Source organism: Tachypleus tridentatus, chromosome 1 (assembly GCF_004210375.1).
Source record: "Tachypleus tridentatus isolate NWPU-2018 chromosome 1, ASM421037v1, whole genome shotgun sequence".
Taxonomy (NCBI): domain Eukaryota; kingdom Metazoa; phylum Arthropoda; class Merostomata; order Xiphosura; family Limulidae; genus Tachypleus; species Tachypleus tridentatus.
The window spans coordinates 68289559-68311801 of NC_134825.1; the positions used below are offsets into that span (position 1 = coordinate 68289559).

At 31.0% G+C, this 22243-nt stretch overlaps 1 protein-coding gene across 1 annotated transcript in view; it reads left to right on the top strand.

The window, feature by feature from the left end:
- Positions 1 to 519: 519 nt before the first annotated feature.
- LOC143251192 (C-1-tetrahydrofolate synthase, cytoplasmic-like) overlaps positions 520 to 22243 on the top strand; it is a 55303-nt gene continuing 33579 nt past the window's right edge. Inside the window, 8 exon segments of the mRNA XM_076502611.1 lie at positions 520 to 713; positions 1736 to 1820; positions 3264 to 3377; positions 7210 to 7269; positions 12137 to 12213; positions 13402 to 13502; positions 19793 to 19929; positions 20609 to 20720. Of these exon segments, the coding sequence (XP_076358726.1) occupies positions 664 to 713; positions 1736 to 1820; positions 3264 to 3377; positions 7210 to 7269; positions 12137 to 12213; positions 13402 to 13502; positions 19793 to 19929; positions 20609 to 20720 (736 nt within the window). The 5' untranslated portion in view covers positions 520 to 663.

The window sequence follows — 22243 nt, forward strand, 5'->3', positions numbered from 1 at the left end:
TTGTATCATATACCCCTCTGTGGCTTAATGGTAAGTCTTTGATCCTATGACACTAAAGGCTGGGTTTCGATACCCATAGGCCAGTGTGCACAGTACAAATAGCTTATTATATAGCTCCTTGATTAATAATAAACAAAATTTAGTTTCAAAGTATTAATATCTACATGGATTAGGCCAGTTTCTGACATTTCCTCTAGAATGCTCACGAGTCTGCAATATAGCTACATCCTCATTTGTAAGAACAGAAAAGAAACAAATATTTAACTATCAGTCAGCTTATAGCTTGTTGTCAATTATAACTTCTGATTTTTTGTGATATATAAAGCCCCCCGCTAGTACAGCGGCATGTCTTCGGATTTACAACGCTAAAATCAGGGGTTCGATTCCCCTCGGTGGGCTGAGCAGATAGCCCTTTGTGGCTTTGCTATACGAAAAACACTTGTGATATATAAACATGATTATATCTTGTTTTTTTTATATAAATTTATTCTATTTAGCGCCATCTTACGTGAACATCATAAAATCTCAAGCATCGTCATGTGAATAGTGGTGGTAATGTTTACAAAGTATTGTATGTAAGACTTTGACCTAGGTTGTGTGAAAGAACGAAGAAGCGTGATTTTCTGTTAAAAGTTTTGAGATAAATTTTAAAACTAGTTGAGAATGTCTGGAGAAGGTCTAGCAAAAATTTTATCCGGAAAAGAAATAGCTCGGTAAGTATATATCATTTAAACAGTTGAATATTATTAATAGTACTATTCTACTTCAAGTTTTAACTTTTAGTAGTCCGACAGTGTGTATTACTTTCATTAATATTATTACTATACGTTAGTACAAGTAACACTATTAGTGTTATTAATACTTTATTACTGATGTAGTACTTGCAGTTTATAAATTCTGTAAATCTTTTATTTTTTGAGTTTATGCATATAATTATATTCCTCAAACACAAAGTATATTTTACAAAGTTTGCAGGAGAGTTTAGGAAATATCATTCGAGTTCCTTTCAGACGTAAAATTCTATACATGGTCTGGTTGACTCAAACTAAAATATATTTAGATTTTGATAGTAATAAAAAGAATTTGTCAGATTTTTGTGTGAGATAGCAAGAAATGTTTAATCTGTTAAAAAGGCAATTAGTTTTATTAACAGAATTATAATTTCTCTTCTAAATTTTATTGTAAGATGCTTAGATAAAAATAATTAAAAATTATGTGAAATAAATTTTAAATCTTCCCTATGCTAGTTAGTAGTTAGCTAGGATATTGTCATATTTATTTTTCATTACCTTTGTAATTCTCTTCCAAAGTTTATGATTTAAGTGCTTCATATTTTAGATCTCTCATTCAAAGACATTTATAGTATTGCTAAGTCTCCTTGGTTTCAGTCTTTCCTTACTATTGAGCTTCTCTGTTTCATATGAGCAATAACTGAAGTGGGTTGTAGCTTATAGTGATTTAAACAATCTACTGTCAGTTATTAGTTTGTGTACTTAAAGACTGATAAGTTATATAAATAGTATGAGATTTGAATATAACTTTTTTGGAAGCTTTGTTACAGGTTTGTTATTGTGGTGAAAATATTCCTGTTATTTGTAGTGTGGAAGATGTAGCTGATATATATATATATATACACACACACTTGTGTTATATGTAAGAACTGATTAATATTTGTAAAGTTGTTGTTTTTTTTATTGAGAATGTACTAGAAATTGACTGATTATTTTTATAATAGAGAAATTCAAAACCAACTGACAAATGAAGTGAAAGAAATTAAACAGAAATTTCCAGATTTCAAACCAAAGCTTGTTATTGTACAGGTAAAGTAATATTGTCCAATTCTGTGTTTTGTAAAGCTGTCATAATGAGAAGTTTCTCCAAATGTAATTGGTACATGTTACAGCAACAATTCTATATCTAATGCATCTCTACTGTATGATACCACAGGGTGAGCCTCACCCCAAAAAAGTTTCATTCCCTGTCACCATAACCAAATATTCATTGTTTTTATTAAATCAGCCTATAATTTGAGCATTTACCACCAGGACATTAGGTTTCACACATTCAACTACATCCTTTAGGATACAGACTTCATGATTATTTTCTGTATGATATATTTATTTATTTGAATTATGAAAACATCTTGGATATTTGCATGGTAATAAATTATAACCAAACATTTTCAACAAAAGTGAAAAATGTGCATGTGACTCCAGACATACAAGGACATCACATGCCTAATATTACCCAATCTTGTGCAATGCTTTATTTTTATAGTTACCAATAAAAACTAAAAAAGAATTAAATGCTATATTTGGGTAAATAAATAGCTGTTTTTTTGCTCAGTGGTAAAGTTAAAGTTTCATGAAATTGAGCCCCCAGTGGCACCGCGTTATGTTTGCAGAATTACAATGGCAGAAACCAGATTTTGATACCTGTAATGAGCAGAACACGGATAGCTCATTGTGTAACTTTGTGCTGAACCCCAAACAAACGAGCAGTTCATGACATTGAACATTAAGTTGTGATGTTAATATGCTTTTTAGCGTTAGCAAGGGCTTTGTTGTTAAGATTTCCAAAACTTGTGTTCTAACAATTAAACATTTTTTTCCTTTCCTGTTTCTCTTGGTTCATTTTTTAATATGTACATCCTCAAAAAAATTCAATGTTTTATTATAAAAAATGTTGAAATAATTGTTTTGTTACAGTGCTTCAGAAATGTTCGCCATATATGAAAAAAAAAGGTTCCCTTCCTTGCTGAGTATGCTAAAGCAAAAAGTAACATGCAAGAACTTAAAAAATAAATATAGGGTTAAAAGCAAATTGTTCATTATTTTCATTTATCTTGTTCTTTTATGTTTGACTTACTATTGTTTGTTGTTTTTTTGAAATTTTGTGAGGTAATGACATGGTGTATAAAATAAATGTGTGTTTGTGTGTATAAATCTAAAATGCAGTACAGTGCACATAAGACTAAACTTTTCTAAATTTTGGTAAACATATCATGATATCAAGATATATTCCATGACTGTATGTTTTTGCTGTTGGAAATTTCAAGTGGTAAGTTGAATTGAGTATTTTAATATTGGAGTTTAAAGTTGCATACACTTATAAAGGACTATGATTTTATCTTTCTGGTGATTTTTGTCTAGAAAAATAAACCAATACAGTTAACAGTTAAATCTGATATTTAACTATGGAATGCATAGTTTTGTAAAAACTAATAATTTATATTAAATATTCTTTGAACTTTTCCCTAATAGGTAGGAGGCCGAGAAGACTCAAATGTTTACATTCGAATGAAAATACAGGCAGCTGCTGATGTTGGTGTTGAAGCAACTCATGTAAATTTTCCTCGTTCAATCAGCCAAGGGGAGGTTAGCAATGTTGAATATTTAGAGTTTATAGAATAGGAATAATACCAGCTTGGTAATCATGGATTTTTTGTTTGTTTTTTATTTCTTAATCTTTAGAGTTTAATGGATCTTTTGGATTATACAAGTCACCAATTTTTTACAGGCTTTTTATTAGACAGTTTGTACACAACTTAAAATTCCTGATGTACTTTTCTACTTGTATATAAGGTCATTTGGTATTTCTTTAACAACATGCACAAAGCAATTCATGAAGACCATTGTACTTGTAACTGTTCTTTAATATTCAAATATTTAATTTCATGTTCATCGTATACATGACATAAACAAATTTTCAAACACCATAGATAATTGTTTAAATTTTCAAATGTTCCATTTATGCAGATGTACATTATTACTACTGTTGTTACCTCTTGACCTTTAACACCTTCCAACTTTCCTCATCAAGTGAGAAGTGATAAAACAGTAAGTCACATAGTGATATGAACTCTTTCCATTAAAAATTTGTATAGAGGTCAGCTCTGGTTTTGTCTACAGATATTGTTAATATCATACTTGTTTTACTTCAGTATATATGCCTTTTTTCTTGAAAGTACATGTATAATCAACTTGCACTTGTTTATAGTACCAATAAGTTTCAAATTAACTGTATAATTGGCACTATTTATTTTTATTTTTTTGAAAATCACATTTCATTAAATGTGATTTAAGAAAACATCAGAAGATAATAAAACTAAGTATAGAACAATGGAAGCATATTACAAACAAATGATTAAATAAATTGTTATAGGAACACTCATTAGAATGTTAAGACAATTCAAAGTGACAAGCCCATCAAGATAATATTTGTCACACCCTATACAAAACCAAAAGTATAAAGCTTCAAAACTATAACTGTTTTTAGCTTTATCCATTTATCTGTTCAATAGAATTTCAACATTTCCACAAGCTTATTGCTCTAACAAAAAATAATTTTGCTAAAGAACAGGTCATGATGGAAACTTCCAACACTTATAATTATTACATGTACCTCTATTATTCAAGTTTATATTCCTAACTTTAAGGTAACTTTTTGTTATTAAAGCAGAGCCTCCATAGGCAAATTATCTAAACTCTTATAACTAGGAATCAAGGAACTTCTAAGTCTTTTTATGATCCATTGAAAATATGATGGGTCAAATCTTTGGACCTCTGTTACTAACTCCAGTTTTTCAAACCATGTACTTCCTCTTATAATAAGAGGATAAAATTTCTAACATTTGTCCAAATGAGGTCTCACCAGCATCTTTTAAAAGGATACAACAACTTGTTGCTCTTAAGTTTAAAATTTTTATAAATAGAACCAAACGTTCTGCTTCCTCATTTCATCATATCTAAACATTCGATTTAAGGTTTGAGGATTTTGTCAATAGTTGTACTAAATCCTCTTTCTTCAACAACAACAGTATCCTCTCACAAAGTAAACCCTTTTAAAATTTCAGTACTCTGGGTATATAATGTTACCAGTGATTATGCTTTATATTATAAAAGTTAATTCTTGTGAGTTTTCTTAATCATGAAATACTTGTTTTGCTACCTGAGGCATTTTTCTTGTATGTTTCCAAAACAGGTGCTAGATTTTGGTTACCTGTTCTTATTTCATCTATCATATACTAAGCATTTTGTCATTCAAGTTAAACTGTTACATATCAGACCTAACCAAGCATCATATAAAAAAATTTAACTTTTTTTTTCTTAACTCAATTTTTGGCACATTCTGCCAGAGTTAGATTCATGATATGTTAATAATTATCACCATACCTTAAAACATTTCTATTTTATTAATTATGAATTTCAGCATTTGTGGTAATCACATGAAACATTTTTCAGTAAATAGCTTCAAAACTCTTCCTGCTGGATATTTGGAGCCAATGTCTAATGAGTAATCAGGATTTTTTCAGCCTGGATGCTTATAGCTTCCATTCAGGTTTGAGAAGATAAGTTGGGTGATATCACACTAGATTATGTCATTGCTGCAGCTTAGTGTTTAGAGTAGCCCTTATAACATTAAACATGACTAAAGGTTTGAAATAGTTCCTCAGTTTCATAGAATATTAAGTTCAGTTTACGGGGTTTGTAGAATTGTAGTTATGAAAGATTAAATATTTGTTTAAAGCTTTTGATGATACACGTCTTCTCAGCTTGATAGAGTTTGCTCAGTTGGATGTCTCAATTTTATCTAAGCTACAAATGTTCAAGGAAGCTGTTAAGAACAGTTCAACAGCAGAGGGTCTTTTATGGGAGATTTTTAATGTATTGTTTCAATGGAATTATGCACATGCTTTCTTGACATACTACTAATTATTGACTGTAAAATAAAGCATTTCAAGAAACAAATGCTGTGCTTTCAGCAATGAAAGTATACATGCATGGGGACAAGACAGAATTTGACAGATTTAGTGGCAGGGAGAAGTGATATTCAAGAATAATAACCTTTTACATATTAAAAGGGCTTTAATTCGACAACTCCTAAACATTGGGAATTAAAGATTTCTGTGCACTGACGTGAACCTTATAACAGCTAAGGAAATATTCAGTGTTTGAAACTACCCTCCAATAAATGCATCATGTTTGTAGGGTATTCTTGTGATGCTGTAATTGCTAAATTTGTTGACCCAAATTTTGAGTTATTCAAAGGATTATCTTGAGTTTGATACTTTGACTAACTTTGTCTATTGCGTAAGCAATGTAGCCTGCAAGAGAGATTTCAAATCACATTATACTTGCAGGAAAAGGCTGACAAGCAAACATGTAGATGCACTGATGACAATAACAATAAAAACACTGCATCACATGGCAGCATGTGCAAAATTGCAACACGAAACTCTTAAAATTAGATAGTTGTTTGTATAATTAGGCTTAGGTAAGTCAAAAAGTTAGCTAATATACATTTTTACTAGATATTATCATTCTTAAGTAATTATAGCCAATGCTTTTGTTATGTATAGTTTTGAAAAGATCTGCTGTACAACCTTTAACTTTTATCAGTATTTTAACTCTTCTTTTCATATTCCAACATTGTCAGCAAGACCAATATTCATCCCAGTAAAAGAAATATTTAAATACAGTCAGTTTTTCATAACTTTGTATCATCAGCAAATTTAGAAATATTACTTACAGAAGATATGAAAGAATAAAGAACAAGAGAATGATATTGAAAAAATTATATTAGAGCTTTTAAGTTTAGCAAAAGGAATTGAATACAGGAAAAAATTTCACTTAGAATTTACAGATATTAACATTGCATAAAAAGATTTGCAGTTAGCACATGTAGTGTTGCAGGGAATTTGAGTAACACTCAAAGAAATGTCAGATTTCTAAGTGTTACAAATCACAGAAATATTTTTGTGATGTTTTATTGTTTTCTCCAGACTTTTTTTATACACAATTCAACCATTAAAATTAGTGTTAGTTTAAAGTTCTAAGAAAATTCAATTTTCTTAAACTACTCTCTCTAATTTGCATTACTGTGAAATATTTTGAAATCGATAATTTTCTGGCTTAAAATTGTTAACTTGAAAACTGCTTTTTTACATAGTAGCCTTCTGTAAATTAAACTCATATGTAGCCAGTCTGTGTATCTGTTCTTTTTGAAATACCTATCACTATCAGTCAAATTATGTTGATTCTAGAAAAATAAGTAAGGTCTTTCAGTGATATCTGGAGAAAAATTATTTTTGTATGACAATTAACTTGTTAGTTTTTACATAATTGAAACTTGCATACTTGTATATATTTCAGTTTATTTTATTAATGTCAATGGTTTAATGCAAATTAATAAACCAATTTTTTGTAGCTTATTTCAGAAGTTCAGAAACTCAATGGAAATCCATCCATTCATGGAATTATAGTGCAGGTAAGTGTGGTTAGAAGACAATTCCTCACATCCCTGTAGAATAATATGTGAGCATATCTGGTACATTGTGATATCTTTGAGCTAATAATGATAGATATTAAATCTATGTACCAATCAGAGAATATTTAGTTTAATAGATAGTATTTATATTTCAACTTTTTATAAAATATTTTGCTTGAACTACAATTTGCCAATAATGGACTGATTTTATGTTGAAATCTTTTGTATGCTTTCACAAAATCCTGTAACTGCTTTTCAGTTCATTACAGAATTAAAATTAAACATAAAAAAAAAAAAAAACCCAACAATGCTTCATCAAATATGTCTATAATTTTATCTATTCATTTAAATTTCCAAAAATGTTATTAAGAAGTGATGTAAAAACTACTATACATCTAATGAACAAAGCATACTATCTTAAAAAAATATTTACCATATTAAACTTTATTTAATTCACATATTCATCTCTTATTTTATGTAAATACATATAAATACAAGTTTAGGACTGAAAACAGAAGTTTTGTAATAGTGGCTCACAACGTAACTGACATCTATTGTTATGAGTTTGTACCCCTTGATTCACACTTTGTCTTGCACTTCCACATAAATACTTAACATTCTTTGGCTAATACTTAGTTACTATTAGTATTTGCTAAAATGTCTTTCAATTTACAGAATAAATTGTTATTGCTTCCTGGTACTTGTGGTGTTAGCATGTGAACTACTATGAAAAATTCTCAATATTGGTAATATTATCTTGTTTCTATAATTATTAGGAGTAAATACAGGGTGTTCGGAAAGTCACTGTGCAGTTTTGAAATAATATTTTATTCAGTCTATTTCAAGCCAGCAACTGACAGCGGTGTTTAGAAACAAAATAAGAAGGATCCAGGCCTGTATTGATGCCAACAGGGATCACTTTCAACATTGTTTATAATTGTCATTCATATTTACCACCTGTATTCTATATTGAAACATGTCTGTTAATAAATATATAAGTGCACAGTGACTTTCCGAACACCCTGTACTTTTCTCAGAAACTAGTTTTTTTTGTTTTTTTTTATTAAACTCTACAAGTAGTGCCACTTTATTAAAATTGTTTTAATTCTTTTAATCATTTCTTACTATTTAAATTATTATTCTAGCAAGGTTAATAAATTGTTCGTTTCATATGTCATGGGTAATTGGTTTTGAAATCCTGCATAAGACTGTGAGTTAATTATTTCATAGAATACATGTTTCCACTTCACTATTTGTATGTAATGTAATGTTTACAGCTAAACTCAGGAAGTCAGTCTTATTTTTCCATTATAAACTTAAAATCTGGAGGTAATTTATTTCAAATATTAACAAAATAATTAAGTTAGATTTTTCTTCCATGAAACATATATTTATCACAAGTGTTTGGGGGTTTATTCATAATAATTTAGACCAAGAAAATTCCTTGACTCTACTATAGATGTTTATTTTAAAAATTATATTTAAGTTGGCATATGTAGAACCCTTACATATGTCTGTTTCTTTCTTTTGATGGGAATAATTTCCCTCAAAAATAAAATTATTGTTTCTTAGAATTAAGTTAATTGCCTCCAGGAAAAGTGGTTTCCTTAATCTTGAGCAAAGTAAATGAGAAGATTTATACAAATAGTATTGAGTTGCTTACTAAGATAATATTCAATTGTATAATTAAATGAACAGTCAAGATTATTTATTTAACTTCATATTTTATAGTTTCTTGTGTATTTAACACTGCTGTGCAATAAAAAAGTGTTCAAGGAACAAAATACTAGAAAAATGTTCTTGTCTCTTAAAAACTACTTAATATCTCAACGTTCTACAAAATACCAACACAAACAAAATATAACTTATGATTTTGGGTTTATTAACAAGTGAACAATGGTTGAAATTGGTGTACTTATCCAGTCCTTAGTACAAAGATGCAAGCCTAAAAAAAAAGCAGTGACATAGTAAAGAATGAAGATAACTACACTCTCAAATGAGCCCAATAATTGTTATAATAACCATAATAGGTTTATACGAGATGTTCATTATTGTAACTTTTATTATCCTGCTTCCAAACTCTCTCAAATAGTCCAACTGTGTCTGGTGAGAAACCAGGGTCTGTGCAGTTGTTTCAGCTAGTAGTATTGTAGGAGACTAGCAGCATTTAGTGAATGTGTGGTAGGTGGTTAAATCTCGGGGACTGTTCTCCAAGATTGGCTAAGCATTTTTAATAATAAACATATCTTAATGTCAACATGCTGAAGAAAAGGTTTGTTTTTTCAGATACTTTGAAAGCAGACTTTCCTTTTTTAAAAGCAAGTGAGTTGGATAACAAAGTCAAGTACACTATTTCCAAAGCTGTATTTCCAAAATGGTTGGTATGGCTATTAACATTTTAATTAAAATAAAGTTCAGAACAACGTTTCAACCTTCTTAGGTCACCCTCAGATTAACAGTGTTTTGTTTAAACTTGTCTTGAGAATACATTTTTAATTCAAGTGGGTTTCTTGTCATCGCAAATTATTTCCAAAGCTTTTTTGTCCAATAGTTAATGCTTAAAGATGGAAATATCACACTGCCAAGAAAAAGAACCACTTTGAAGTTAAGGGCTAGACTATCCTAACTTTTTGGTTTAGAAATCTTGTTTAGTAAGAAGTGAATTAGCCTCTTCCCCCACTTGGAAACTTGAATAGTGTTGTCACCACAATAAAACAAATATCTGATTTGGACATTTAGTTTTTCTATTACTTATTCCCTATTGGGTTTTAAACTTTATGAGGAAAAGCTATAATAATTAAAGCATTTAAATTGCAAAATATATTAATGTTGTGTTAACTTTGTTTCACTAATATAAGTTATTTTAGTACTATGTGGTCAATTTTAATCAATCCAAAATACTGTTATTAATGGAAGTCTTCTTTTGTACATTAAATGCTGAAACTTTAGTTACAGTGTTACACAGCTAGTTTTAAAAAGTTTATGCATATCATATCATCATCATAAAAGTAAAACATTTTAGCAGCTAGTATTGAGAAGTTAAACAGTGCTATTAACACAGAATTACTATGTTATATGAATAGGCTTTCTAGTTTTATTCTAATTCATTCCCTAATGGTTTTCAAACTTTCTAAGATAAAGTTATAGTTATCAGATGATATAAATTGGTTAACAGTTTTATACCTGAAGAATCTCTAAGGAAATTGTAAAGAAATGAAGATAATTGACAAGACAAAACATTTCTATTTACATAAGCTTCCAACACTTAAAAATAGTTATTCCATCATGACTAAAATCATAAATTTTATTGTAGTTATATTTATTATCAAATGCTATAGTGACATCATTTAACAAATTTACATAAAATATTTAGTGAAGCACTAAACCGAATGAAGTACTGGTCATAAAATATATTATTGAAATATCAAAATTTCAATTTGCATGAAGCACCATTATTGTAACTAGTTACAGAGTTTTGTGAATTGAATTAAAGGAGTAATGGAACACTGAGTATTTCTTGCATTTTACTTGCATACACACACACACACACACACACCCCATGTTTGTTTTGTTGTTGTTGTTGTTGTTTGTGTTAATAAAATGTAAATCAAAGAAAGATTCTATTCAGTAAACAATCAGAAATAATATTTTAATCAGCTTTACGGTGGCAGTGTTTTTAAACCTCAACATTTCAGCCCATAGGAGCATACCATCTTCAGCTAACTTGCAATTAACTCTGCAGTGCCATTGTGGTTAGTCTACTGTACAGGTGCAAATTGCATGGTTTATTAGTGGCCTCATGTCAGCATTCTAGGGTTAACAACAATTACTTTAATTGATTAAAAACTTTTCCTTACAACTCTGATTGTGGTATTAAACTCAGTCACCAAGTTGGATCCTCATCTCTTATAAGTAAACTTTTTTTTTTTTTGTTGTTGAATTTCGAAAATAAACATCTTAATATTACATATACATACAAACTAGAGGTATCTATAAATGTACGTTTCAAACAATGGGAGTACACTGGCTGTTAGGTTTAGAATTGATTCTTACATTTTGTGTGAGAAAAGACTAGAAATTAAAAAATAGTAACGTATGGATACTACAGGCAACAACATCCTACATCTTCATCTGTTGTTCACTATGTGCAGCCAGTTGTGTGAGGATAGTTAACTTACTCCTAATGTTACAGAAAAATAAGAAACAAATGTAAGTAAGAATATAAACAGGTTATTAGAAAACAAACTACTGATAGTCAAAAGTAAAAACTTATCTCCTGGATTTGACTTTCCGACTTACTTTGTTCAGTTACTTCATGTAGAGGTTACTAATATGATATCAGACAGTTGTCTGACAGGCCAACTGTGTTATGTAATGGCTGCTGTCTTTGTAGCATTGGAAGTGGGAGTCACTGTAGACTGCTGGATAGTAGCTGGCATTGTAATCAGTGATGTGATGAGTGACAAACTTTGTCAGTTTTAACCTATGAGCTGCTTCTACCTCATAATTAGCAAATCCAAGTTATTTTTATTTGTAACACGATCTGCAGCAGGGCTCCTGTTTTCTGCATTAATAAGCATCTTTTTTTGTTTTTCTTTTGACATGTGATTAACTTAAACTAACTCTGACCACTTTGAATGCCATGCAGGTTTTAACTAGCAGCATGTTGTCAGTAACATGGATTATTTTAATTGTATTCTTCAGTTCTCTTCATTTGGTTGAAGAAAAATATTAATTATAAAATCTTGTTCCCTTAAATCTTCAGAGTAGGTTATGTGTTGTCGTATGAAATGCATATGTGGACTTTATATGGAGAATATAAAAAAAATTGTTTGTGGAATGATTAAAAGGTCCTTGATTATTTTAGCTCCCTTTGGACAGTGAACAACCCATAGATTCAAACCTGATTACAAATTCAGTATCACCTCACAAAGATGTTGATGGGTAAGTAGAAATGCTTATAGATATTAAACTACATCCAAAAACAAATTTTAAGGTATTTCAATTCATTTTACAATACCTTTTATTTAAAATAAGAAATCTGTCTTCTATGGTGTGGCAATTATGTGTAGTTTTCAATAAAAACTTTTAAAGTAGGAGTACTGTCTCATTTGTTTCTAATTGAAGTTCAACAGAACTGGTATCATCAAGAATACTTCTCTCAAAAAGTGTATATCACCAAAGTTTTTAAAACCTGCAAGGCTGAAATCAATTAGAATAGTGGTTATAACATTACTGGCAAAAACTTTAGAGTGGGTAAGAAATGTATACCACTGATTGTCATTAGATAATGTTTAATAATAATTTGTGGCCATGGCTTATAGATGGTTAGGACCCTAACATTGTGATAAGTATAATTTATTATATGTAGATAGATAGATATTAATGAACTTAGTATTTAAGAGAAAAATTGCATATTCAGTTGTTTACCTAATTATTGTTATAGTAAACTAGTAAAAGGCTTTACTTTGTATACTATAGTTGCATATGATGAACAAGGACAGAAAGCTGTAAATATTACATTTTTTGTGCTGATATACTCTTAAGAGCATGAAAAGCTGTAATAGCAGCTGATTTTATCAAATTTTAGTTAAATTGTTTTGTAATTATGATGTCTTAATTATAAATTAACATATCATTGACATTCTAGAGTTAATAATTTAAATTTGTTGTGTGCAAAACCACAACCTGATATATATATATTTGTGGTGTTTTCTAGATGTCAAAAAAATTAGGATTAATTAAATATTCTTATTGTTGTCAGCTGTAATCTTCATTCATTCAGTACATCAAATATATTTGATAATAGTCCCCAAAATATCTTAGTTTAGTGCATAAAATATGTAAAATAAATACTTATGTAATACTCAAAATTAAATTCTTATTTAAACCAAAATTACCCTTAAAATGTATTAGCTTTTTAGCCTAGATATTTTTATCTTGTTAATACATTGTAAAATTACAAATAATGTTCCTTACAAAATTAAAAAAAATTTGAAATTAAATATCACTTCTCATTTTTAGTACTCACATAATAACTATCATTACCTCAAAAGTGAAAGATAGCTATTAGTTACAAATTAGAAAAGAGAAAAGGTAAAAGTTTAAATTCAAATGAAAAGTTAATTTCAGAATTCATGATGAAAATGCTGGCCGACTTGCTCACGGACAACTCGAGGGATATTTCTTACCTTGTACACCTTCAGGTTGTATGGAGTTGATTAAACGATCAGGTAGAAAAATTTACATTTCTTTCTTTAATTTGTTTGTATTTCAGAATATTTGCAGTGAAACACTGTTACTTTTTGGCATTAACCAATAGCCTGAAATTGTAACACATTTAATATTCACAATAGAATAACGAGCAAAAATTGAGAAAAAGGTGCTAAATCTTATTGCACAATATTTTAGGTATTATTTGAGCAATTAAATCTAATTTATTTAGCCACTATTTAAAAAAGAAAATAGTGGGTATGGCCTGAGTGAGTTTGGCAGTCTTAGAGATAGTATTATTTTGTTTGTTTTATAGAATGAATGGATACTACGTGGTTGTATAAATAACCTAATGAATTGAATGAATGCTTGCTGTATGTAGTTTTATACTTGGAAGACTCGGGCATTTTACTTTGTTGATTTACCTTTAGTGAAGCTTTTTATATTGCAACATTACACAATGACACAGCTTAGTAGTAACTGTAGTTATTACTGCTGTTCTGTTAACTAAGACTTAAAAGTGTGTGTATTCTTAAAGTCTTCATTTACAACTAGTAAAATCTGTTCCAATTATGCTATGTTATCACAACTGTACATGTGGTGTTTATTACTGTATCTTGCATAAAGCTGTGATCTAAATAATGTTACAGACATAACAAATATGTTACAAGGTTTCACAAACTAAAAAATAAAATCACACTTTTGATAATGTTTTCTTATTTTAAGCATGCTACTGGAAAAAAAGTGAATTTTTTTTATTTTTACTGCACATTTAATAATACTTTTTGTTGGTTTTTTTCTGGCTTTAACTGTGTGAAAAGATCCTTTACAAATTCATTTAAGTTGTTGATGTGTTTCCTCAAGAGAATCAGGCTAGTACTGGAGACAATAGTGACAATTCTTTGTACAAAATACAATGTAATGTAATTGGTATTCTATTGGTTGTAAATAGTATTGGATATCAGAACAAACTATTGACAATTTTTGAAAGATATGATATAACAAGTAGGCATGGGAAGAGGAGTCTGATTTTCTATTTTAAATAATATTTCAGATTTCGCTTTGCCTGAATGATGATGAGATCATAAGAAGTTATTTATATTAACTGTATTTCTTAGAGGGGTGGTAAATAAATTAGAGAAGGTGGGGATACCTAGAGAGAAAATGCCACAATTCTCATAGTAGGGGAAATAATAGATTTTTTTCTTTTCAATATTGCCTTTTCATATTAAGAACTTAAAATTTATATACCATTAAAATATGAATTATTAGCTACATTTTTATGCTATACTTATAAACCTTTATTGTGAGTACAGTCGAAGCTTGAATAGTGAGTTATGAGAGAATGGGATGTCATTTTGGACGTTATCTGCAAAATCACAACAAATTCAGCTTGAGCTTCATGTATGCTTATAATTATGATTAAATACAAAATGATTTGAAGTTTGTTAAAGGTTTTTTAATTATTTTTAATCAGTTTTGCAGCACAAACAGTTCCTGAACAGTCCCAACATAAATCTGTATTATAAGTTTTTTTGTTTGTTTTTTACTCCTTGTGTTTTTGTTTGTTTTTCTTCTGATGAGAGTAATCTATAGTTGTTCTTGTGTTTATTAAATGAAAGACTGGAATTGACAAATATGATAGGATCGTGTACAAGAATATCTCTCGGTTGTTTTTATTTTAGATGTAACTTGTGTAATGTGTATTAGTAACCGTAAATGTAAATTGTTATTGTAATATACATATGGTGTAAAGCTTAAAGGAAACATGGTCACTTGTCTGAACTAAAATTTGATTTCTAGGAAAATGAAACTGGTCAGTTATATTACATGCCAAGACTAACTGTAGTTTTACTTCATTAATACTGCAAATTAAGTAGGAAGTAAAAGTTTAGAAAGCCTATGAGTTGCCCTAACACTTTATTCTTCTGCCTAAATTGCAAGTTAACTATTTTAGCTTGCAAAAAATGGAGCCATTATATGTAATTATTTTAACATTACTAAATTACTATTAAGACATATTATTTTGTAGTTCACATTACCAACACCATAATTTGTCAGTTTGGAGGGTTTAAAAAAGTTGTAACTGTGGAAACTCAATCCAGTTACTGATGGCTACATTTTGATTTCTTGCTAACATGAACTCTAGACTGAATGTTCCATCCTCTTTGGTTTTATTAGTTTCTGTGAAACTATTTTTAATACAACTCTTGCAGCTAACATAAGCATTTTGTTAGTTGATGCTGTACAGAATGAAGACTGTTGATAAATCACATATTATATGATGTTATGTTTATACCTTAATTAGCTCTGCTCGTATTAAATGCCCCTTGATGTGGATTCCTGTACGTGGTAAGGGGATCTGCCAGAGAAGGTTCTCTACTTCCAGTTTACCTCCTATGGCATCTAAACATCCATATGCATGTTTGCCATGCATAGTGACACATGAAGGGGAGGAGAGGATCTGGGTGGTTGAGGGTCCAACTCCAACAAACCACTTTAGCCTTAAATTCCTGTTAACCAGCAGTCTTGGGGTGGCCTCCCAAGGTCATTTGGCTAGTCCATTTGGGCCAGGATCAACTGAGTGTTAGCGTAGGACTTCCTCAACAGGTGTAGTGGACGTTATGTCTGATGCTGGTGATCAGATATGGTTGCTGCAATGACCTTATGTGGCACTTTAGTGCATCCCCTCATAGTGCTTCATGGTGGGTGGGGTCATGGGCACCGAAATATTCTTTTTTATTGTTATTATGGATACCACTCAAATGAAAAAAATAAACAAGCATGACAGCATAGAGAAAAATCCGACTACTGGCAAACAACCATGCTTTGATGACTCTGTACAGTCAAACTCACAACTTGAATCTGTCTCCTGCAAATTTTAATTATACATGCTTTAAATGAAAAACTCTTAGGGCAGATATCTCCATTTTTTATTCAGAAGGGATTAGAAGGACTTGCTGGCTCACATAAATTAGTAAACAAATTACAGTCTGGGGATATTTTAGTAGAAACAGCTTCATCACAACATTCCAAACTCCTCTTGAAGTCGAAAGCCATTGGGGATATACCCATTGAGGTTACTCCTTATTCTACTTTTAATTCTTCCAGAGGAATTATTGTTGAGAGGGATTTCAAGATCATTCCAGAGTCGGAGATCCTCGCAGGTTTCACCAGCCAAGGTGTTACGGCCGTGCACCGAATTTTTACTCATAAAGACAGGATTATAGAGCTGACAAATGTTCTAATATTAACATTTATAACATCACTTCCTCTTACCACAATCAAGGCAGGATATCTGAATTGTAAGGTACTGCCTTATATTCCTAACCCTGTTAGATATTTTCATTGTCAACGATTTGGTCACTTGAAAACATCTTGTTGTGATTCCTTGACGTGTGCCCGTTGTGCTGGTAATGACTGTGATGCTTTTGAATGCCAACTAGAACAGCATTGTGTTAACTGTAATGGTCCACATCCTTCCTGTTTTACTTCTTGCCCGAAATGGGTAAAAGATAATGAAGTACAACGTTTCAAGATAGTTCATAATATTACTTACCCAGAGGCTCGGAAATTACTATTCTCAATTCCATTTTGAACTTATGCTGCTGTTACCCATTTCATTACTACAGTAAGAGTCCAGACAGATCTTTCTGTGGCTCCTACAGAATCCTTAACAGTGTATCTTAATCTAGTTCCCTCCAATATCAACAAAGTTAATGAATCAGTATCTACTTCTATCTCTGTCCCTACCACATCTTCCAGTCATTGCCCAACTTCACCTTGTTCAAGCCCAGGTGTTTCCATGGGGTCTTCCTCTCTTTACACCCCAAAAATTAAACAAATTATTTGTTCACTCAATCACTGGAACATATGCCTACAAACACCAACCTGCCTACTCTCTCCAGAGCAGGATCACTAGAGAGTGACCGACCCACATCCAGTAAAGAAATAAAGTGAGGTTGCAAGCAGAAGGTCTCCATTCCATATTCTCCTCCAAAATAAAGAAAAATGACCACACTAATCCAATGGAACTGTTGAGGTTTTCAATCAAATGAGAATGACATAAAGGATTTGATTGACTTTTATCATCCCAAATGTCTTTCTTTACAGGAAACATTTTTAAAACCCACTAATACAGTCACAATTTTACAATACTCCTTATACTGAAATGACAGGTCATGTGTAAGATAAGGTCATAGGGGGAGTAGCACTGCTGGTTGATTAACATGTGCCCACCTGGTCCTTGTCATTGAATACGCCCTTGGAGGCTATAGCTGTCCGTATCTCCTTGGGTCGTACCATCACTGTTTACTCTCTCTACCTTACCCCTGGAAAAAATTATCATCCCTCAGATCTTGATGCTCTTGTTGAGCAACTGCCAACCTCCTTTTTACTTTTGGGGGTTCTTAATGGGCATAATCCCCTCTGGGGTGGTTCTGGTATTGATGGGAGGGGTTGTGCTATAGAGCACATGCTCCTGAATCACAACCTGTCTCCCTTCAATACTGGCTCTTACACTTATTTTCATGCACTCAGTCAGTCATTTACTGTCATACTCTTCATGTGACAGGAAAATTATCACTACCCTGTGGATTGATGTCGACCTCCCAAGAAAAAACAAGTGAAAAGCGAAGGGGAGCAGATCGATACTCCATGATTAAAATTTATTGTGCCTTTATCTGATCCAAACTTGATTATTGGTCTATGGTTTATGGTTCTGCCAGAACTTCAGCACTTAAAATGCTGGATCCTTTCCACCATCAGGGGCTTTGGCTTTGCATTGGGGCCTTTTGTATTTCTCCAGTCCAAAGTGTATATGTGGAGTCCCATGAACCCCCTCTGTATATTTGCTGTTTGCAACTGTCTCTTATGTATACTTCAATACTTCGCTCTTTACCACAGTATCCTACTTGGGGTTGTGTTTTTCATCCTCAGTGGGCCACACTTTTCTATAATACCAAATCTGCCAATGTTCCACTTAGCCTTTGTATGTGGGCACAATAAGAAAAATTGGATATATCTCTGAATAGCATAGCAGTATCAACAGTTCAGCCTCTTCCACCATTGCTAATTACTATCCCCAACTGTGATCTATCTTTGAGTCATTTGAGGAAGGCCGGTACTCCTAATTGAAAATATTGCTCCTTACTTGCTGAACATCTTTCAAACAATCTATCCATTCCCATATATATATATATGGATGACTAAAAATCAGGTGAGTCTGTAGGTTCTGCCATGGTTTGTTACAGTTTGGTTGTAGCACATAGAATCCCCTCTACAGTTCCTGTGTTCACTGCCAAATTGTATGCCATTTTTCTTGCCCTGAACCATATTGAAACTATGCAGTATATGAATTGTTTGATCTATACTGATTCACTCAGCTGTCTATTGGCCCTAACGTCATTCCATGTTTTTGTATGCAGTAACTTTGATTAATATCTCGTCTTGATCTTTGGTGGTGTTATTAAAGGAACTGTGTTTTGTTTGATTTCATTCTGGTATTATGTGTTTGATGTATTACATGTGTCATATACATCAGATTTAGTTTTAGTTTTTCAATTTTTAAATTATTGAACTCATTGTGCCTGTGGATGAGTCAGTGTTGGCATTCTGTTTAAGAATCAGATTTGTTGTCACATTTGTTTGTAATAATTTTCTTTCTTGTAATATTGTTTTCTACATAAGTACAATTTTACAATTAGTAAATCAGTAGCTATTGTATGCAAAATTACACAAGTACTGAATTTTATGGAATGCTTGCAAGAGTTTCCTACTTGAGATATTTGATATAGTGAATACATTCTTCAAATAAACCATTTATTATACATGGTTTCGGATATGTGACAGTATTATAATGGTAAGTGATAATCATGATGCTGAATGATATGTTTGTTTACTCCTCTGAACTGTGTAGACTTTACATTAACCAGCACTTAATTTGTTTTAAATGTTGAGCATAGAACTAAAGTTCTATGACATTAGAATGAACATTATGAAAGAACATTATGAATGTTCAATACAGTAAATACATAAATGACTTTTCTTTCAGATAAAACTTTAATGTGTAAACTATTTGAAATGCTCAGTACAAGTTCATAAATTAACTTAATATTTTACTATGCTTACATCAGAGGAATATTTTGCTTTACAAAAATAATTGTCATGTGTAGTATAAAAATACAAAAAAAATATTCATGTATTGGGGGGAAAATGTAACTATATTTTTATTTTTATTTTGTTTTTGTTTTTAATGAATTTAAATATATGCTAGGCTTTTAACTTGTCTCTGTTTTTACTTATTTTATAGGTATTACTCTAAAAGGTAGTAGAGCTGTGGTGATTGGTCGCAGCAAAATAGTTGGAATGCCAATGGCCCAGTTACTGTGCTGGCATCATGCAACAGTGACCACTTGTCACTCACGCACAAAAGATTTGCCGCAAGTTGTGAGTTATTAAAATGCTAAAGATTTAGTATACTAGTTTTTTTTAAGTGATAAAAATGGCTCTTCAACTAATAAGACTTCTTGTGAAAATTTCAAAATAAAAAATTGATACTTCTTTTTGTTGATACAAAACTTAGTAACGTTTTATTATTTCATCTTTTTATATACTACCTTGCCGTATTTATTAGAAAAAAAGATGTATTTAAAATTTGATTTAGAATAATGTGCTGATATTTTTGTTTTTTAGAAGTGTATAAAATGTGGTTATATTAGAAATCTCTTTCTCTGAGAGAAATCACTAATTCTAGATTAGATTTGTTTCAATAACTACCCTTTTATAAACAAAAAAAATTAAATGCTATCATTCTTGTGCCTTTTGATTCTGAAATATCAACAAATCAAGTTACTATAAATATGTATTCAGTATTAGCATTAGCTTATATCCTGTAGAAAGTAAATTAGTAGTACTGTTGTAATTTTAATCATAATAATGATACTAGGTCCAGATGTTGGTATAGTCTTTACTTGAAACCTAAAGATTATAAAACTTAATAGGGTTCCTCATACTGAAGTGTATATAGATATTGTTTACATAACTATAATGAGGAGCATTTGTTTACAACATGAGAAATTTATAATGGTACAACTTTTAACATAACTGTTTCTTTTTGGATGTGCAGGTGAGTGAAGCAGATATTGTTGTTGCTGCCGTTGGTCAACCTCAAATGGTAAGGAAGGACTGGGTGAAACCAGGAGCTGTTGTAATTGACTGTGGAATTAATACAATACCTGGTAATATTTACTATGAGATGATACTTTGTATTTGATTTAATATAATTTATCGGAAGACATTGTTTAGTACTCCACAATCAAGCTATTAAGAAATTCAAGCTCACCCAAATCATTTTTAATTTGAATTTTAAAGTTATAATAATAGGGACTTAATACTTAGTGAGAACTAGTGAGATTGAAAACTTAATTGTAAAGTAAAGAAAGTGAGGAAAGGTTATTAAATTGAATTTTAGTCATTAAATCTTTTGTTGATAAAGACTTTCAAACTTACTTACTTGTTTTATTAGTAGCAAGCCTTCACTTTGAGATTTGTTATTTCATACCAATGATTAATAGAATTGTTTATTAATTGTTTCTCTACAAACTTCATTTCTCCAAGCCCGTTCCCTTGGCTGTGGTTTCTGCCTCTACCAAAGAATTTAGGGTATTTGTATATTGCATCAAACCTTAAATACAATGTTTTATTATATTAAACAAAATACAGTACTTACCTCCTCCTGCAAGATTAGCTATTATCTTCCAATGTTGCCCTCTATATGCAAACTTTTATACTTTATGCATGCCACAAACCCTCTGCTCTCCTCTGTTTACACTTCTCTTGTGTAAATCATTGTAAGTCACTTCTCCACTAATAGAAGTTTGATGTATTCACGTGACACAAGTGACTACCTCTATACACATCTAACACTAATAGAAGTTTGATGTATTCACGTGACACAAGTGACTACCTCTATACACATCTAACACTAATAGAAGTTTGATGTATTCACGTGACACAAGTGACTACCTCTATACACATCTAACACTAATAGAAGTTTGATGTATTCACGTGACACAAGTGACTACCTCTATACACATCTAACACTAATAGAAGTTTGATGTATTCACGTGACACAAGTGACTACCTCTATACACATCTAACACTAATAGAAGTTTGATGTATTCACGTGACACAAGTGACTACCTCTATACACATCTAACACTAATAGAAGTTTGATGTATTCACGTGACACAAGTGACTACCTCTATACACATCTAACACTAATAGAAGTTTGATGTATTCACGTGACACAAGTGACTACCTCTATACACATCTAACACTAATAGAAGTTTGATGTATTCACGTGACACAAGTGACTACCTCTATACACATCTAATGAACTATTACTTTTCATTTGGCAGCACTTGTGCTTGGACATGTGCCTTTGTTTCAAGTGTCACACTCATCTGTAGTATACTTGCAAAGTAGTTTTCATTTAAACTACTTCAAAGTTTATTTATACTATTTCTTTAATTTAATCCCAGTATATTAGTCAGTTATTAATAAATTTGATTTTTGGTTGACTCATCTCGATTATGAATAACGAAGTTTGTTTTATAACTTTAGGGTGTGCACCTACAACTAGCACTATTTCACAGACTTCAGTTGCAGGTGATCAGGCAGATGTTTATATGCAGGGAGATTGAATGCTACTTGGGTCAACCTCTACCTCCAGACCTCACTACACTTCCTCTCAAACATA